This window comes from Mirounga leonina, unplaced genomic scaffold, assembly GCF_011800145.1.
Source record: "Mirounga leonina isolate KUSES-001 unplaced genomic scaffold, KU_Mleo_1.0 Mir_175, whole genome shotgun sequence".
Taxonomy (NCBI): Eukaryota; Metazoa; Chordata; class Mammalia; order Carnivora; family Phocidae; genus Mirounga; species Mirounga leonina.
In genome coordinates, this window is record NW_023270453.1 from 33,707,329 (window position 1) to 33,727,440 (window position 20,112).

The 20,112-nt window shown below is 50.3% G+C and overlaps 1 protein-coding gene and 1 long non-coding RNA gene across 5 annotated transcripts in view; one reads left to right on the forward strand and one right to left on the reverse strand.

The window, feature by feature from the left end:
* ABCC1 (ATP binding cassette subfamily C member 1) overlaps positions 1-20,112 on the forward strand; it is a 143,628-nt gene that overhangs the window by 78,504 nt on the left and 45,012 nt on the right. For all 4 annotated transcript variants that reach the window (XR_004682327.1, XR_004682326.1, XM_035022348.1 and 1 more), the window contains 6 exons: positions 6,663-6,809; positions 8,641-8,728; positions 11,635-11,710; positions 13,843-13,969; positions 16,626-16,802; positions 18,764-18,931. Coding sequence is in view for 2 of the 4 variants with exons in the window: in XM_035022348.1 (XP_034878239.1) it covers positions 6,663-6,809; positions 8,641-8,728; positions 11,635-11,710; positions 13,843-13,969; positions 16,626-16,802; positions 18,764-18,931 (783 nt within the window). In the remaining 2 variants the exon portion in view is untranslated. The remainder of the gene's footprint in view (positions 1-6,662; positions 6,810-8,640; positions 8,729-11,634; positions 11,711-13,842; positions 13,970-16,625; positions 16,803-18,763; positions 18,932-20,112) is intronic.
* LOC118021866 lies at positions 8,884-13,036 on the reverse strand. The gene is made up of 3 exons (XR_004682328.1): positions 12,936-13,036; positions 12,160-12,295; positions 8,884-8,957 (listed from the first exon to the last, which is right to left on the reverse strand). It is a non-coding gene; the product is annotated as an uncharacterized LOC118021866 (long non-coding RNA).

Here is a 20,112-nt window from a genome sequence, read left to right on the forward strand (position 1 = left end):
ACATTACGGTGTCCGCTTCTGATCTGTTGCCGACTGTCACAAGCCAGGGATTTGGCAGGTGCCAGACACATTTTGAAATGGACTTTCTGTCTGTCTGTCTGTCTGTCTGTTTCCACTAGAAAGGCAGCTCCAGGAAGGCAAGGATTTTGTCTTCTCTGTTCACTGCCATACCCTCAGTGCCTAAAATAGCGCATAGTAGGGGCTCAACAAATATTTGTCATTCGTTGTAAAAAAAAAAAAATTGAAACCATATAGAAAGTCATCAGATGAAAAGTATATTGTCTTCCCTTCCGTCTGTCCCTTTCCTCTAAAGTGTTTGAGAAACACTGGCAAAAAGCAGAAGTGAGTGAACCTTGTCTCCCAAGGACCAACTAGTGAACATTGTAGACGTTCTGGGCCATACGTTCTGTTTTGCGTCCCTTCTTTCCTGCCAGTGTGGCCGTACATAATGTACACGTGAACGGGTATAGCTACTTTCCTGTAAAAATTTCTCTATAGATACTGAAATTTGAATTTCATATAAGCTTCCTGTGTCATAAAATACTGATATTTAAAAAAAATACTTATGTAAAAGTATTCTAAGCCTATGGGCTGGACATAAACAGGTGTGGACGCCTGGTTTAGAGTCGGGTGCCTGCTGAACTTGGCTGCCAGCTCACAGAGTGACCTGAGGCCAGTCAGTCCACCTCCCTGCCTCTGGGTTCTCATGTATGGAACATGGAAGGGTTGGGCCACGGGCGTGTCCCATAGGCCCCTGCCTGCCCCCTGCTCCCATGCCCGCACTAGACATCCACAACCTGCTGTGGGTTTTCTGCCACCGAGTTCTGTTCAAGCCGCCCTCCCGGTGACCCCTGTCAGCTGACTGGAGCTGGTACATGAAGTGACATCTTTTAGCAGGTCTGGGACTCTGAGTTCTCTTAGATCCTTTCCGTGTCACATACTTCAGTGTTCGGGGCTAGAAGGTTCCGCCAGCTCGTTCTCTGAGGACACTCTGGTCTCCCCAACTTTCCCCAGATCTCTGATGGCTTTCTTTGATTTTTAGAAGTAAAAAGTATCAGAAGACTGGATGGTAGTTATGTAGAGTGTTCATTTGATTATCTTCCTCTAAACTGTTAAATAATCTCAGTGTGGGGTGCCTGGGTGGCTCAGTTGGTTAAGCAACTGCCTTCGGCTCAGGTCATGATCCTGGAGTCCTGGGATTGAGTCCCGCATCGGGCTCCCTGCTCGGCAGGGAGTCTGCTTCTCCCTCTGACCCTCCCCACTCTCATGCTGTTTCTCTGTCTCTCTCTTTTTCTCTCAAATAAATAAATAACATTTTTAAAATAAATAAATAAATAATCTCAGTGTGTTTAGAACTGTTAACTATTCTCCTTTGTATGTGTGATACATTTTATTTAAAAAATAATGATGCATTCCCTTGGGACACCTGGGTGGCTCAGTCGGTTAAGCATCTGCCTTCGGCTCGGGTCATCATCCCAGGGTCCTGGAATCGAGTCCCGCATCGGGCTCCTGGCTCAGTGGGGAGCCTGCTTCTCCCTCTGACTCTCCCCTCTCATGCTGTTTCTCTGTCTCTCTCTTTTTCTCTCAAATAAATAAATAAATAAAAATTTTAAAATAAATAAATAATCTCAGTGTGTTTAGAACTGTTAACTGTTCTCCTTTGTATGTGTGATACATTTTATTTAAAAAATAATGATGCATTCCCTTGGGACACCTGGGTGGCTCAGTCGGTTAAGCATCTGCCTTCGGCTCAGGTCATGATCCCAGGGTCCTGGGATCGAGTCCCGCATCGGGCTCTCCGCTCCGCGGGGAGCCTGCTTCTCCCTCTGCCTCTCTCTCTCTATCTCTCATGAATAAATAAATAAAATCTTTAAAAAAAAAAAATGATGCATTCCCGTGGTAAAACTAGTTAAAGCTATACCAAAAAGTCTAGGACAGGGTTTCTCAACCTTGGCACTGTTGCCCTTTGGGACCCGATAATTCTTTGTTTCTTTGTTGGCGGGGTTGCTGTCCTGTGCGTTCTTTGTTTCTTTGTTGGCGGGGTTGCTGTCCTGTGCGTTATAGGGTGTTTAGCAGACTCTGCGGACTCAACCCAACGGAGGCCAAGTGGCACCTCTTCCCACTGCCCCCCACCACGCCTCCCCAGTTGGGACAATCAGAAGTGTCTCCAGACATTGCCAGGTGTCCCTCCAGTTGAGAACCGCAGGTCTGTCTTCGTCCTCAGACCTCTGTCACCTAGCTTCTCTCTCTGTACCAGTTTCTTCTGCGTATTTCCAGGGAAAGCCTGCACATACAGCAGCATAACAGTGACTATCCATCATCAATGTAACTAAACTTATGTTCTGTTTTATTTACTTTGACACACATGATGGCAAATCATACAGAAGTCCGAAGCATTTTGAATTGCATTTTTTCTGATAGGAAAAGCTCTGCAGCCAGAGGGACAAAGTGACAGGGTTTAATACTTGGGTTGTATTACACTTGGAGTGGGGGGACCTTTTCCCATAACCCCTGGCTCTGCACATTGGGTCCTCTAAGTGTCCAGTTTCTAGCTTGTCACCTGAATGTGTGGCCCTTCAGTTAACATCTCCTGCCCTGGTCTCCATTAGGAGGCCATGGCAAGAGATGCTTAAGAGCGTGACAGCTTTTCTTGACCTTGAATTTGCCACTCAGTATGGGGGGAGGGGAGGGCAGGGGCAACGGGCTTCCAGAGATGGAGTTTGTTAAGCTGTTTGGCATGAAACAGATGAGCCTGGGTGCCACTTGGGGACCTCGGCCCTGGCCGAGACACCAAAGCCTCTGACTACATTAGGATAAAATATGTAGCCTTTGATTCCCTTGAAAGGTGTTTGTATGTTCTTTCCACTGGCGAATTCCTGCGCTTCAAGGGTGATGAGGTGTTTACCCACCGGTAGGTGTGATGGAAGACAGAGGCCCGGGGAGGTCAGACAAGAGTGGGGATGCCATTTTGGCGGGATTGATGGGATTGTTTTTCTGAAATACAGAGCCTGGCATCTATCATGTACACGTAATGCAGTTTCCTAAAATAGTATCCCCAGGCAGCCGTCAATATTTAGCATTTTGAGTCTTGGAAGATTTGTGAGCTTCTCATCTTCTGCTTACCCTTATCTTCCTTGGTTAGGAGAATTATCATTCCATATGGTAAATATCCATTGTGTACTTCTCTGCTGATTAGATCATATGTGGACCTTATCTTTTTTTTTTTGGTATTCCTAGAACAGGGAACTTGGCAAATGGTGCACATTCAGTAAATGTAATCTAGGGGAATAACTGAGTGAGTAAAAGATTTGAATAAACTGTGTTAATCAGGAACTGTGTTGCAATTGGCAGAAACCTCACTCAAATTGACTAGATTAAAAAAAAGAAAGTGGGATTTTTGAGTCCCAAAACTGAAAAGTGTAGGAAATTGCTGGTTTTGAGCATGACTGGGATTTCAGGCATGGCTGGATCCAGGTGTTCCAGAGGGAATGACACACACACACGCGCGCGTGCGCGCACACACACACACACACACACTTACCTACAGCCCCAGTCTTTCGGCTGACCCCACTTACCTCCACCCATGTCCAAATACGCCCTGCTGAAGAGAACTCACTTAGTACCTGTTTCCCCTAGACCATGAGTCTCAGGAACACCAAGCCTGCGTTACTGCTCAGTGCACGGTGCTGGTACACAGTAGGTGCTCAGTTAACCTTTGATGAAGAATGGCCTCCACTTCCTGGAGAAGCCAGGGCTGTGGAACTGATGGGCCACGTGCTCTGTGTTGCCAGCCGCCGCCCCGATGATGGCGCTTGGGGGGCTGGTGTGCTCTGGTGGCGAGTTACCTGAGGCCTGGTTTTCCCCACTGCTGAGGAGACACCTCTGAGTGTATGCTCTTCTGCCCCCAGGCACATCCAGCCCCTACCCACCCATCTGTTCACCTGTCCATCTATCCATCTATCCATCCATCCACAACTATTTACTGAGTATCTGGCTACGATCCATTGGCCTCATGGAGTGGTCATTCATTCTAATTGGGAGAGACAGGTGATCCACAGTAGACATGATAAATACTCCATATAGTATACTAAATGGTCGTAAGTGCTAGGGAAAAGAAAAAAGATTCGGGCCACGGTGTTAGGGAGGGCTTGCAGTTTTAAATAGGGTAGATGAAGGCCTCTAGATGAAGGCCTCACTGAGGAGGTGACACTTGAGTAAAGACCCAGTGGAGGGGAGGGCTTCCATCAGGGAGTGGGAGGAGCATGTGCAAAGACCCTGTGGCAGGACAGTGCCCGCCCCATAGAGGGAATAACTGTGGAGGCCGGTGGGGCTGGAATAGAAGGAGCTGGGGGGAGAATGGTAGGAGAGGAGGTCAGGCAAGTTACAGGGAAGGGATTTTACAACCCAGGTAGGCCCTGGGCCTGGGGTCAAGACTTTGACTTCTGTACGAAGTGAAATGGACTGACTTTAGAGAGGTGGGGTTTTTTGTTCTTACGCTTTTTACTGAGCTATAATTTACCATTTTAAGGTGTATAACCCAGTGGTGTTTAGTATGTTCACAAGGTTGTGCAACCATCAACACTATCTAATTTCAGAACATTCCCATCATCCCAAAGGGAAGCCTTCTAATCATTGATGGTCACTCCCCATTCCCCCAGCCTAGGCACACACTCATCTGCTTTCTGTCCCCGTGGATTGGCCTGTTCTGGACGTATCATATTAATCGGACTCACACAATATGTGTTTTTTTGTGTGTGTTCTGGCTTCTCTCTCACTGAGCGTCATGTTTTCAAGGGTCATCCATGTCATAGCAGGTGTCCATGCTGCACTCCTTTTTATGGCTGAATACTGTTCCTTTGTGTGGATGTGTTTAGGGTGTTCTGAGTAAGAACATCTTTAGACGAGAGGCTGGTGCGTCATCCAGCTTGTTAACATCAGAACCAGAAAGGAACCAGCTCTACTCCGCAGCGCCTTGGTCTTGGGACCCAGTTAATAGATTCTTTGGAAGAATGGACCAAGGAGTTTGGACTGAGTCCTATAGCCAGAAATAAAGATAGCTGCTATATATTGCATTTTGCTGTGCCCCGGGCAGTGTGCTAATAAGCACTTTGCATGAGTGCCTGATTTCTTGCTGCCAACAGCCCTGTGAAGGTATATCCTGATTCGCATTTTGTAGGTAGGAAAGCAGAGGCCTGCTTGGAGAGGGGAGGTGACGTGCCCAGGGTCATAGAGCTGACATGCGGCAGAGCTGTTGGTTTTAATTTTTAAGCTGTTACCTTCCAGTAGGTAACAAGGAAATGAGGTGACTCTGACCCTGCAAATGCACTGGGCCACAGCCACACCGAAGGCAGGGCTCAGACACCAATATCCTGACTTCTGGACATGCTGCTCTGAGCTCAGAAAGGCAGGACCTGGGCAGTTTTGTGTTGATTTTTTTTTTTTTTTCCTGCAGGGAAAGCCTTTAATGGCTCTGGGATCCTGGGGCTAATGGGGGGGCGGGGACTTGTGTGCATCTGTCGGGGTCCAGGGTTGTCCAGATTGCTTCTGATAGCATGTTCTGGGTGATCTTGTGGGACGTGTGTTACTAGCCTCGTCTGGCGACACCTGGCACCTGCTGTCCCCAGCAATATAGGAGAGGCACGGGAATCCACCTGTTACTCTCCTGCCTCCTCCCAAGCTGAGCAGCGCAGCCCTGGATTACTGAGAGTGTCCTCCATTTCTCCTGGCAAGGGAGGAGAGGAGCTGCTCCCTCAAACATCTGAACCCAAATTCCGGTCGGCTGGGAGCCTGCGTAGTTAAGTCCCAGGAACCACTGCAGGGCTTAATGCAAGTCTGACTTGGTGAGGAAGGCGGTACCTTTGCCTGTTAGTTTTTGCTTGCCGTTTTTTTTTTCTTTTAATGTTCCTTTCCTGGGGGTATAAAATCATATATTCTGTGAGCTGGAAGGAATTTTAAATAGTGCCATTAACCGTCCACCTCCACCCCCAAATTTCACGGATGAGACATGTGAGGCATGGGGAGAGGAGGTAACTTGCCCAAGGTGTTCCTATGTGCCAGGGATTGTTCGAGGCCTGAGGATACTGCTGGGTACAAAACCAAGTCCCTGCCTTTGCAGAGCTTCTGTTGTCTGCAGGAGAGAGACAGTCAATATGTCCAGTATGGCAGTAAAAGGCCGTGATAGTTGCTGTGAAGAAAAATAAGCCAGGATAAAAGGATAGAGAGCAAGAGCAGGGTTGTTTGGGGTAGAGAGGTAGGGCAGCCACTCCGAAGGGTCAGAGGGAGGAACCAGGCCACCGTCCGGATGGGAAGGTTGTTTCAGGCAGAGAAACTGCAGGGGCAAAGGCCCGGAGGTGGGATTCCGCTGGGTGGTGGTGAGGGATCCCCAGAATGTCTGTCCAGTGTCTGCACCAACCTTGGAGAATGTTGGTGCAGAGGCCAGGACTTGCAGCTCCTGGCTGCTCATTTATCTGGTTCGTTCTTTGGGTGTTTAGTGAGCATCTGCTGTGTGCTGGATACTGCCTTAGGCGTTTCCCGCGGCCTCCAGCCGTCTGTTGTGGGGCAGGCTCGAACACACTGTGGAGGGTCGGCGGGGGGCGTGCAGCTGCTCCCACGGTTGTGTCTGATGCAGGGACACAAGTCAGTGCTGGACGCTCTGCTTACAGGTGGCCCTGTCTACCTTTGCCGTCTACGTGACCATCGACAAGAACAACATCCTGGATGCCCAGAAAGCTTTCGTGTCCTTGGCCTTGTTCAACATCCTCCGATTTCCCCTGAATATTCTCCCCATGGTCATCAGCAGCATCGTGCAGGTACAGGCGGGGCTGGAGGAGCCTGAGGGAGGGGTCCTCTGCGGAAAGGAAGTAAAAGGGCATACAGGTCCCCCTCCATACAGCTCCCTCGGCATTACCCATCCCACTGTGCCCAGTCGGCTGGACGAGGCTCACAGTGGTGGCTTTCTCGCTATTTTGGTCATGCCCCAAAGAAAGGAATACATGTGACTTCTTTTTTTTTTTTTTTTTAAGATTTTATTTATTTATTTGACAGAGACACAGCGAGAGAGGGAACACAAGCAGGGGGAGTGGGAGAGGGAGAAGCAGGCTTCCCGCCGAGCGGGGAGCCCGATGCGGGGCTCGATCCCAGGATGCTGGGACCATGACCTGAGCCAAAGGCAGACGCTTAACGACTGAGCCACCCAGGCGCCCCTACATGTGACTTCTTGACAAGGAACTCGGGCTTGAACGTACAAAACAAAGACTGCATGCAAGCAGGCTTCCCTGATCTCTGTAATGTTCTGAAATATTCATCCTGTCCCATTCTGATGCGGTCTGTTCGACCCTGCTCTAGCTTACTCTACTTTTTCAACACTGCATCTCTTGGCTTACTCAACTGACTTCACAACCCACTGACAGGCCTCAACCCACCATTGGAAAAACCCCTACCTAGACCCCCCAGAAATCCTGAAGTCCACAGCAGTGACCCTGCAAGGTGAGGAAACTAGCTGCTCAGTCACACTTTTACTCTATGTGAAGCTCCTACACTTTCCAACTGGTGGTATTTTCTCATATTTTTCTCCCCAGCATTTGAACGCATTCATACTGAGAACCCGATTTTCAGCCACACAGACAAAAGAACCTTAAGATTTGGTTGTACAACTCTGCTTGTATGCTTTCATTAAAAAAAAATAAATGAGCAAATAAAATTCCTTTTTGTTACGAAAAAATTCAAATGTATACAGACGTAGGGAGAGAACAAACAGTATAATAATGACTCCATGTAGCATTCACCCAGATTCGACATTTTGCTGCGCTTGGCTCATCAAATCCTTTTTCTGTCTTCCCCTCCCCCGCTTCCTTTCCTTCTTTCCTTCCTTCACTCCTTTCTTTTGTTTTAAGCCTTTTTTATTTTTAAGTACTCTCCACATGCAACTTGGGGCTCAAACTCATCACCTCGAGATCAAGAGTCACATGCTCCACCAGTGGAACCAGCCTGGCGCCCCTGGAGAATTTTACAGCAAATCCGAGACCTCTTGACATTTCACCCATAAATATTTCAGCATGCATTTCTTTGCTGTTGTTTTGTGGGGTTTTTTTTTCTCAGTTTACTTTTATGAGATAGAATCGATATAGAACATTTTGTAAATTTAAGGTGTCCGTGTGTGGCCAAAGAATGACCACAGGAGTGTCAGCTCACGCCTCTGTCACATTACGTGATTTTTGTTTCCTTTTTCTGTTGGGAACCATGAAGATGCCATCTCTTAGCCAGCTCACAGCGTGTTGATCGTAATCACCCTGCAGTATATCTCCAGGACTTCTTTCTCCCCTGGTTGCAAGCTTGTACCCTTACACGGGGCCACCGCGTTTGGTTATTGTTTCTGAAGTCCCTTGTCATCTAGGACAATCCCCCTACCCTCTTTTTTAATACCTGTGGTGGTGGGCTTTGAAAGGAGAACAAACAAGAACCAAAACCTGTTCTGGTTCTCCTTCTGAGGCACACTCTTGTAGGAAACGCAGAGCCGCCAGAGATGAGGGAGGATGTGGGCCCCTCGACACCCAGGGGAAACCACCGCAAGTTAGCCTCGGTCTGTTTTTTTGCAAAAATACTTTTAAAAATAACTGCACCCTGCGATTGCTTTCTGTGTAGGCGAGTGTCTCCCTCAAACGCCTCAGGATCTTTCTGTCTCACGAGGAGCTGGAGCCTGACAGCATCGAGCGAAGGCCTGTCAAGGACGGTGTGTGCATCGGGTCCCTCTGTGCCATGAAAGTTCCCCTCGGGTTGGGCTGTGAGGCCCCTGGGAACAGGAGCCCTGCAGTGCTGGGTGGGCGTCGGGCCTTATCTTGCACATCCCAGGCGGGTGAACTTCAACTTCTGTTTTCTTGGTGCTTTCCCGCTGAGAGGCAGCCAGGGGGTGAGGCCTCCCATCGAGGGGCCCGTTCCAGGGCTCAGATCTTGACTCTGTTCTGGGTAGATGGGCAGGCACAACAAGGACGTTGGAGACTGACCAGCTCCAACCCACCAGTTCTGTGTGCTTGGGCGGGTCACTTGCCTGCTCTGAGCCTCAGTTTCCCTATCTGGGTAATGGGAATGAAGGTGCCTTTCTTTGTCAGGGTGTTATGTGGATTTTTATTGGTAGGCTTCTTTCTTTTGTAGCTTATTAATTTATCCTTTCCCAGTCAGCCTCCCTGAGTGGGGATCTTGGATTCCCAGTTATGTCTCCAAGCACTTGATAGTAAATATTTTTTTTTTTAAAGATTTTATTTATTTATTTATTTGAGAGAGAGAGAGAGAGAAACAGCATGAGAGGGGATAGGGTCAGAGGGAGAAGCAGGCTCTCCGACGAGCCGGGACCCCGATGCGGGACTCGATCCCAGGACTCCGGGATCATGACCTGAGCCGAAGGCAGTCACTTAACCAACTGAGCCACCCAGGCGCCCCGATAGTAAATATTAATGCATGACCAGCAGTGACTACTTTTCACTTAAACGACACTTCCGTCATGCGTGTTGTGTTTTAAGGACGTCCATGCTAAGCATAGCACACAGAGGGGCTGTGGAAACCTTTACGGATGGGGAAACCGGCCTAAGTCACTTGCCTGAGATCGCACAGCTAATAAGCGGAGGCAGGATTCACACCCACAGCCAGTTATTGGGATCTGCTCTTACCCACTGTATAGTGTTGCCCTACAGAGATTTACTGAGCACTTAACTATGCGCCTAGCACCACAGTGTTTGGGGTCCATCTCATTCTTATCAGTCCTGCTTTACCGACGAGGACAGTGAGGCCCAGAGAAGTTAAGTAACTTGTCCAAGGCTGTTCAGCTAGGCAGTGGCCGCACGGGGATTGGAGAGCCCAGTAGATACGGTCAGAGGAGCAAATGTGTGTATGCACTGGTTAAAAGGTCTGAGCAGTGCCTGGCACCTTGTGGGCTTTCAGATCTCTCCGGTGGTGTGTCCAACACTGAGCGCAGTGCCTGCCCCCCAGATGTGGTGGCCGTGACTTCCCTAGTGTGAGAGAGAAGGGGTCTGGGACATTGTCAACCCAACCCTCGAGGGCCAGTTCCACAGCCTTGGCTCTACTGACACTGGAGACCCGAGCGTTCTTTGCCCTGGGGGCCGTCCTGAGCATTAGGGGGTGCTGAGCAGCATGCATGGCCTCGGCCTGCTAGATCTCGGTAGTACCCACCCCAATTCTGAAAAACCAGAACTGTCTCCAGACATGATATCTGTTGGAGGGGGGCAAAGTTGCCCCCAGTTGAGAACCCCTACTCACGAGATGCTGGAATCTTCTTCCCAGCCTCCCTGGCCTTTGATCATCGGTTTGTGCCATCCCGAGGACCTAGTCTCCCCCACTACCCTGTAGATGGTCTCGTGCCATTTCCTCCTGGGTCACATTTCTTTGCATAACACAGGGCTGACATTTGGGACAGCCCATGGAGGTTTCAGGTTCCTGCAGCTGCTCCCATCTCCCTGCCAGGTGTCCTACTGGAAAACCCTCAGGCCTTCTGGTGCGGTCCAGGCCTCAGCACCCCCTTCCTAGGCTGGTTGACTTTTTGAGATGTTTATCCACACTCTGTGGGTGTCAGACGGGGCCACCTTGGCAGCTCCCAGCCACGTCTGGTGGTTTTCTAGCTTGTCTGACTCAAGTGGCTTTCCTTAAAGTACTTAAATAGCACCTTCCCATTTCCTCCTTGTTCTGTGTCCCACAGGGGCAGGGGGCGGGGCCCGGGTGAAGGAGGGAAGGTCAGGTTAACCAGTAACTGCCTCTCGCCAGGGCTTTTTGTTTCTTTGGTGTGCAGGGGAATTTCTCTCTTTCTTTGAGAGCTTAAAAACACGCCCGTCTTATCTCTAGGTGGTTTTAAGGAAGCTAATAATGAAGAGTCAGAAGTTGTTTTTTTAAGTGAGGGACATGACGTCAAAGGACAGGAAGGGGAGGGAAAGTAAGTGAAGACAGAGGGGCCGGGAGCTTAGAATCCGGAGCCGCTGTTGGATGTAGAAAGCCGCCTTTGTCTTACCGTTCTTCCCTCCCCGTGATGCCCCCACGTCCTGTTGCACAGCCTGCTTTTTCATGGTGTATGTGACTGGTTTTTCAGAAAGATTGACCTGCTGTGATGTGAGCAGGGCGGGAGAGGGGATGCAGAGACAGGCGTTAGGAGACAGACCTACAGTCCAGGTGCTTTGGCCCAGGACTCCACCTTGAACATAAAGGGAGGGCCGAGGGTGTGGTGAGGGCCAACAGCCAAGTGCCAGCCTGATGCAGAGAACTGCTTGTTCCCCGTTGACCTTGCCTTCTGCTCAGCCCCCCAGCCAGAGCTGCCCAATCCTCCCAAGATGAGGTGAGGGAGGCCCTGGAGCCTTGAGTAAACCCCAGGGGGTCCCCCCACCTCTGCCAGATGGGCATCTGGATGGTGCGACCTCCTGGCATTCAGGGCAGAACCCTGTTGTGGTTTCTGTCTGCTTTGTGGGTCTGGTTGGGGTTCTTTAGAAACGAGGAGTGATGTAACGAGATAATGCCCTGGTGCAAGTGTCTAGTATCTGGTATCGAACAAAGATTAGAAAAAAAAAAAAAAGTGAGAGCCCGCTGATGCTCAGTCTCGGGACTTCCGTCTTTGCCTGACATGTTGTTGCTGGTGCTTTTCAGGCGGGGGCGCAAACAGCATCACTGTGAAGAATGCCACGTTCACGTGGGCCAGGGGCGACCCTCCGACGCTAAGTGGGTAAGCCAGCATGTGGAGAGAGCCATGAGGCGCTAGTCAAATGTGGGTGTGAATGCCAGCCACACTGTAGCTCAGTGACACTGAATAGACCACTTTGCCTTTCTGAGCCTCAGTTTACCCATCTGGGAAATAGGTCCAGTCATACCTGCTTGGGCTGCAGGAAGGAGCAGGTGAGAGTTGGCTGGCACAGAGGGTTCCCTTGGATTGTAAATGACAGAAACACTGCCCAGATAGGCTTAGGCAACAAACAGAAATTTTGGAGTTGCATCACTGAGATCCACTCTCAGGTACAGCGTGATCCAGGGACTCAGTGCCATCAGGATCCTCTCCACCTTGTCTTTTTTCAGTTTCCCTCTGTGCTGCTTCCTTCTCAAGCTGCCTCTCCCTTCATGATGGCAAATAGCCCCCATCAGCCAGGAGGGTACCTCTTACCTGGGCTGGAGACTCACCTGCCTCTTACTTGTCCAGATTGGGTCATGTGCCCCTCCCTGAGCCAGTCAAGGGCCAGAAGAGACAGCACATGGATTGGCCAGGTTGGGTCTGAGGCAGTGATGCTGCAGGTGGTGGCAGACAGGCCTGGGTCAGCTGAAAGGAATTCTTGTCAGCAGGGATTTGCTGTCGGGATGGAATCGCTCTTCTCCATCCCTTCCAAGGTTCCCGGCTACCTGAGTCACCCTTTCTTGTCATCTCCCCGTCTGGGATCCTCCCCACCCAGCCCTTATTTTCCCAAAGCACACGGTGTCCGGGGAGTTGACGTGGTTCTCCAGGCCACTGGTCAACTGCCTCTTACTCCTTTCTGAACGGGGGAGGCCTTGCTTGGTGCCTCTGTGAGGCTTCCCCAGAGGAGTCCCCAAAACACAGGGCCAGAGGGACCTTTGTAGGGACCACATTTATCCCCCGAGCCCCTTAACAATTATCCCCTCACTGGGTGCCCAGTTATTGCTGTGTATTAACTCAGGAAATGGGGGTGGGGGGACAAACTCTCTAAAGAAAAGAATCTTTGTATCCCCTCCCTTGAAAACCCCCAGTGGGACTGCATGCTTAGGAAGTTCTTCCTTATGTCTAACTTAACTCCTGCCTGCTTCAATTTTAGCTTTTCTGTCTTGTCTCTTTGTCTCTCTTGCCTTCTCGTTCTAGTCACCCACGCCCCACTCCTGCCCTTGAACTCCCAAAACCTTTCCCAATCCAAACCTTTCCTCAGCCTGTAACAACATTCCATTCCCACCTGGACAGTCACAGGACCTGCCTCACTGGGCTTCGCATTCTGTTGTGGCCCCATTGTCCATTCTCTGCTCAGCGCAGGAACAAAAGCGTAATTGGTGGGACCATGCAGCAGCTTTACAAGCACTAAACAGTGACCACAGACTCTAACAGCATTTCACTAATAGGCTGAGTCATGATCGCATCCGCTGAAAAGCGCAGCCAAGGAAGTGAACCCAGCGAGGCCCTGGGCTCGGGTGCCTGCCCCTCCCTGGGTGCACGGAATCAGCCCCGACTTGGCAGCACGTGACGGCCCCATGTCTTCCGACGGGCAGTCTCGCCGGTGGAGCGTTGAGCTTATTGTACTTGGTGCACCGCCGTCTGTGAGACCCGTTTCGCAGACTCAGTCGCCCACGTCAGGCCCCCCTCCAGACCCCGAGGCTCCCATCCACGAGGTGTGAGCGTCTTAGCACCGCCAGTCTTGGCCTCTTCGGGTGTGGCCGCTACCTGCCACCTCTTCGGGACCAGCCTTACTCCTCCCTGCCTCGTCCTTCTTTTTCCCTCAGAGTTCACGTTGTGGTGTCTGTCCCTCAGGGCACCCGCTTTGTTAATATTCCACCGTCCGGCTCCCTCACTGTAACCTCACCTCCCCCCCCCAACCCCGCCTCCCCCAGGGGGTCTCCCGCTGCCTCGGTTTCTCTGAGACACCTCTGCATCCCAGCGCCTGCCTGGGGCCTCACACACCTCGGGCTGCTGAGACCGGCCACTGAGCTCAGCTTAGCAGGGGAAACGGCGGGAATAATTTCCAGGCCTTCAGGGCTCGGAACAGCCCTGCCTTCCGCCTCTCTCCACTCGGGGGACATCCAGCTGCGGTGGGCTGCCACCTGTTCAGGCGAGGGCGTGGCTGAGGCAGAGCCCTTGTGTCATTTCAGCATCACCTTCTCCATTCCGGAAGGTTCCTTGGTGGCCGTGGTGGGCCAAGTGGGCTGTGGAAAGTCATCTCTGCTCTCAGCACTCCTGGCCGAGATGGACAAGGTGGAGGGGCACGTGGCTATCAAGGTAGGACGAGGACCGGGAAGGTGGGGGGCCACCGGGGCGCTGACGGCCTCAGGGGAGAGGCGAGCGCAGTGCTGTGTTTTGTTTCGAGACGGCCCCTGTGCAGGAAGCGAGAGCAGCGAGCAACTCCCTCCTTCTCTCCCATTCTCTCTGCTCTTCTCTGTGGCCCCCTGGAAGGCAAGAGTTGATGACCCTAATTTCCTGCTGTATCCCAGCACCGAGAATAGTGCCCAGCAAGTAGTAGGCGCTCAGTAAATACTGAGTAAACACATGGATGCTCCCTGGTCCACTCACGGTCTCTCATTCTCTCCCCATCTGTGGCCCTCACTGTACATCTCCTGGTCTCTCTTAAAGCGCCAGTCTTTCTGGCTTGTTCTTTCTGTACATGGATCTCTCCGTGTATCTCTGTTATATAAATGTAGCAAAACTTAAAATTTTTTGTGTCTGGGATATGTTCTTAGAGAATTCTTTTTAAAGAGAACTTTTTAAATTCTGAGCATTCCTTGGATTCTTAATGTGGGATTAAAAGGAGGACTACAGTTTTTATTGGTTTTTAAATATACAGAGTACTTTGAACTAAGTTGGAATATTCCTCAGGAGAGAATTTAAAAGGCTGCTTTAGTGAACAGATGAGTCTCATTGGAAATCAAGAGCCTCATTTTTGCATTTAGTTTATTCCCCATGAAGGACTTCCCTGGTGTAGAAAGCTTGCCTCGAAGTTTTGTTAACCCAGCATTTCCTAGAGCGTGGTCGACAGCAAACTCATCGTGCAGTTGTTTGGGGAATAGAGAGTTCTGGGCTCCAGCAAGTTTGGGAGATACTGCAAACTCAGATTCCCTCCCTCTCGGAAATTTAAACAGTAATAAAGTAAAGCCTCTGAGAAGTCCCGCAAGGAGAAGAAAACTTACTTAACTTCGGTTAACCCAGTGTGTCCCAGATGTATTTGCCTGTACTCTTCAGTATCTGTTCAACAACTATTTGCCTCCCCAGAAGTAATGTCTCCCGGAATCTTCTCTTGGGAATGCTGGTTTATGCAACTGTTTTTATTTGAGAACAAAATCCTTTGTTTATATGAGGCCTTTCAGTGGGTATGCATTAGTAGAGAAGTACATGTTATAATTGTTGGATCTAAACTAACGACATTTAGCTGTTATTTTAAGAAATGTCCCATCACTGCTTTCAAGTACATGTTACTAAAGTAAGATTAAGGAACAGTGAGACCTCACTTGATGGGAAAAAACCTCCAAACCATCCACCTTATGAGTTTCCACCCCCGCAGCACTATTGACCTTTCAGGCTGGATGATTTTCTGCTGTGGGGGGCCGTGCTGTGCTTTGTAGGATGTTAAGCAACATTCCAGGCCTCTATCCACTAGATGCTGGTAACAACCTCCAATTGTGATAACCAAGAATGTCCAGACACTGTCAAATGTCCCCTGGAGGGCAGAATTGCCCCCAGTTGAGAACCGCTGTTTTAAAGTCAAAAGCCTTTAAATTCAAAAATGATGGATCTAGAAGTGGAGGGAGGGTGCACTGAGTATTTGGTTTGATGGGTTGACAGATTTCTAACTGGTTGTTTTGCCCTGCGAAGGAGCATGCTAGAAATGTGCTTAAAGTATTAATTTTTTCCAAATGTTTTTATTTGGTGAGGTTTTGTGACCTTTTGGCCTCTTGTAAGTTAGGGTATTAGAGTCAGCAGTTCAGTTATTTATCTGAGAGTGGAGATTAAGATTGGGGACACCTGGGTCCCACTCCCAACCTTGTCCCTCTAGAATTCCCTTAGGTAAGAATCTTCACTCTTGCCCTTCCAGTAAAGCCCACACTCCTCACCAGGACCCCTAGCCTGGTGTGAGCTGGCCCCACTCTCCTGCTCGTTCCTCCCCGTCTTCCCCCTCACACGGTGTTCCAGTCATACTGGCCTTCCTGTTCCTTGGATGGGCCAGGTTCTTCTCGCCTCTGGACCTTTGCCCATGCTGTTCCCTCTGACTGGAATGTGCTTCCACCTCCTGTTTGTCACACCAGCGTATCCTCCTCACCTGTCCATCCTTGTTTGAAACTTTCTTACTAAAATACAGGAAACAGATGCCCTCACCGTAGCCCTTATTCTCGTCACATTCTTGGCATTTTATCACATGGAAATGAACACTAAACTTTTGAACCAGATGATTTTGATACTGAAGTCCTTGCTTACGTTTCATCAAGGGAATGTCCCCAAGGAATCCTTCCCCGATGACCCAAACTAGGTCTCCCTCTTTAAAGGACTTCTTGAAGGACTCATATATTTTTCCCTCTTAGCATTTAGCATAACTGTAATGAAATAATTTTTAAAAAAATCATGTCAGGGCCTTCTTATTCTTGAGAAACCAGAGTTTTGTTTGCTGCTAGAGGCATTCGGTGAATACTTAGTAAACGCAAAGCTATAATCTCACCAATGTGGATTTCCACTCTTGAATACCTGATATTAGAATCCCTGACTGACTTAGCGTGGGGTCTGATCCCAGCTCTGGCATCCAAGGCTGTCGTGACTCAGTTTACCCCCTGCTGAAACAATGGGTGTGATGAGAGTATCCTGGGAAGTAGGGCCCTCCCGGTAGGCGGGCTGGTTGCCGTCTTGTTAACCAAGGCTCTCTGTCTTGCTGCCTTCTGTACGCGCCTCCTAGGGCTCAGTGGCCTACGTCCCCCAGCAGGCCTGGATTCAGAATGATTCCCTCCGAGAAAACATCCTTTTCGGCCGCCAGCTACAGGAACGGTATTATAAGACCGTCATTGAAGCCTGTGCCCTCCTCCCAGATCTGGAAATCCTGCCCAGTGGGGACCGGACAGAGATTGGTGAGAAGGTCGGTACGGCTGCAGCATGGCCGCTGTATCAGCCACAGAATTCTGGGGCTGGATGTTAAACACTTAATCCCCCATTTGTGGGTGTGTGGGTTGACCGAGGGTGGCTGACCCACACTGGGCTCAGCTGGGCAGCCCTGCTTCACAGCGCAGACCCGCCGAGCTCTGTTCCAGGCTGTAGGGTTGGCTAGGGTCTGCCCCACACACCTTCCTGCTGGGGCTTCCTGCTGCAGGGACAGGAGCTCTGCAGGGGGAAGCTCTTCTTATGGTGACAGCAGAAGCCCAAGAGAACAAGAGCAAAACCCCCGTAGCTCCCCAGGTGATGTCCTGTAAAGCATATTGTCGTTTTCACTTGATTGAACTGAAAGATAAGGGACCAGGAAGTGCACTCTACCTTAGCAGTCACGTGACCCGAGTCACGTGACAGGACACTATACAAGGGGGAAGTGTATCCGCGAGTCAAAGGGCCACAGTCCCTTTTTTTTTTTTAAAGATTTTATTTATTTATTTGAAGAGAGAATGAGATAGCGCAAGAGGGGGAAGGGTTAGAGGGAGAAGCAGACTCCCCACCGAGCAGGGAGCCCGATGCGGGACTCGATCCCGGGACTCCAGGATCATGACCTGAGCCGAAGGCAGTCGCTTAACCAACTGAGCCACCCAGGCGCCCGGCCACAGTCCCTTTCAAAATAAGGATAGTAGTAAAAGTAATGATATAATAGTTCACGTTGTTCAGCATTGACTTTGTGCCAGGCCCTGTGATAAACATTTTATATGCATCCTACAGCAAGGCCATGAGATGGGATTTACTGTTATTTCCATTTCGTGGTTAAGGAGGAAGAGACATAGAGGGGCTGAGTGACTTGCCCGAGCCTCTTCCCACCTCAGGGTCTTTGCATGTGCTTTTCCACTGCCCCGCCAGCCTGTTCCAGCATCCCTGGTCATTATCTGGTGTGCGTTTGGGGAGTACAGATGTTCCACAGCAGCACCAAGGAGCTTCTCTTAAGTTACAAGTCAGTGGCTCCCCCAGCTTCCTTAGTTGCTGAACGATTTCTTTTATTTGAGGGAAACCTACAGCTCCTTGGAAAGAAAAAACAACTGTTAGCAGGGCTCTTTGGATTTGCAGTTAGCAAAGGAGCCTGGGCTAGTTGTTGTTTTAACCCAAGTGTCTGCTTCTGCCCCTTGGGAGACTCCTGATTCTCCTTTTCTAGGTCCCAGTACCAAAATCTAGAGCGAGAGACTATGATTGGGTCTGGTGTCTGCCCCTGGGCCAAGGTGCTGTGGCCAGAGGGGCCATCCAGAAGAACCCTGGCTCCCAGGACCGCAGCTCGGTGCCTAGGGAGGGCAGGCATCTCTCGGGAGAGACTGGGCAGTTAACAGGTGGGGGGTCCCCTTTGATTCCCCAGCCACATATGGAAATGACGTTCGGTCATCTGTTGCCGGATGGAGGGCTGGGACTGCTGCTTTGTGCTCCGTGGAGTGCTCCCGTGTAAATTAGAAATCAGTGCCCTTCCTCCTGGTGAGTGGGGCTGGACTTCAGCACCCCCAGAGTACAGCCTGCCGCGGCTCTGTGTGGCTTCGCAGTGAGTGATAGATCAGAGCAAGCTCACAAGAATGTCAGCTGTTAACAACTCTAAGGGCGGCAGCCAGGATAGGATCATTACCGCATCTGCAGGTGCCTTCCTCGTGGCCCCCCGTCATTTGCTGCCCCCAGCCAGCCTTTGCTGAATCACCACTCTGCGCTGGGTGCCCGCTCAGCAGCTCACAGAGGCTAGACCCCATGGCGGGCCTCGCACCCAGTTCACGCAGATACCATCTCACGCCTTTGCGTCCTACTCCAACGAGAGGAGGCGGTGTAGCACCGCAGGGCCGCCGGCCTGGGTCTGCTGCATCCTGAGCGGGGTTCCTTGTCCGCAGGTCGCAAGGCTCCCTGGGAAACCCACCCTTCTGCTCTGTCTCTCCCCAGGGCGTGAACCTGTCTGGGGGCCAGAAGCAGCGAGTGAGCCTGGCCCGGGCCGTGTACTGTGACTCCGACATCTACCTCTTCGATGACCCCCTGTCGGCAGTGGATGCCCACGTGGGAAAACACATATTTGAAAATGTCATTGGCCCCAAGGGGATGCTGAGGAGCAAGGTACCTGCTAAAGGGGCAGGGCTCGGGGGTGTGGCCGTCTGGCATCTCTACTTAAGTCAGAATGTGTCCCCTGGGGGAATCTTTCACTTCTCACTTTCCAGAATTAGGTTTTTTTTAAAATTGGACTTAACACATTTCTAATGCTTCCCTTGGATACCTTCCCAGGACAGGCTTCTTGCTCTTGTCCTTACAGCGGGAAGTCGTTGACACTGGCTTGCAATCCTTGTCTCCACGTGGCCAACGGAGGCCCCTCTTCCTGATTTAATTACAGGGGTGGCCTCGCAGAGGGAAATCCCATCCCCTCTGACTGAATAGGCAGCCCCTGCTTCACTGCTGAGGTGGCTGTGGGCTGAGGGACAGAGATTAGGAGCAGGAAGCCTGCCTTACCACCGTAACGTGACAGGAAATGGGTCTTCCCCTCTTGAAGATGATGATTATTTTTAGGGGAATTACAGGGTGGTTGGGAGGGAGCACTGGTTCTTTTTTTTTTTTTTTTCTTCTGGAGAAAGAAGTAACACATATGCCTGTGGGGAAAACAGGAGATTCAGAAAAATACGAGAAAGAAAAACACATAAGCAGTTGTGCCCAGTCCCACTTCATAGAGATTTTCTTTCTTTCAAGCCGTAGAAGGTTTTTTAATAGGGTCAGCACATCGTGCACATATATATATGTAGTAGGCACCGTGCCACTTAACTTGCCGTAAGCATTCCCATACACACCCAAAAATTCTGTATAAACGTACTTTTTAAAGAAATTTTTGTTACCAGAATGACACATGCCCGTGGTAACCAAATCAAAGGGTATAAGAGTATATGGAAAGCGAAGGGAAAAAAAAAAAAGGCCCTCCCTTCTCCTCCCCTCTGGTTCTTGTCTCAAGAGCAGAGGTCAGCAGTCTGGCTTGCTGCCTCTTTTTGGACCACCCTTGAGCTAAGAAAGGTCTTCACGTTTTTCAGTGGTTGGGGAAAAAATCTGAAGAAAAATAGTATTTTGAGACCTATGGAAATGAAAATGGCATTGAATTGAAATGCCGGAGCTCCTGCGTAAAGCTTTGCTGGGACCTGGCCAGATAATCTTTTTCTGTCTTGTGTACGGCCACCTTCCCGCTGTGGCAACATAGTCTGATCGTTGCCATAGCGACCGGAGGCTCCAGAAAGCCGAACGTATTTACCATTTGGCCCTTT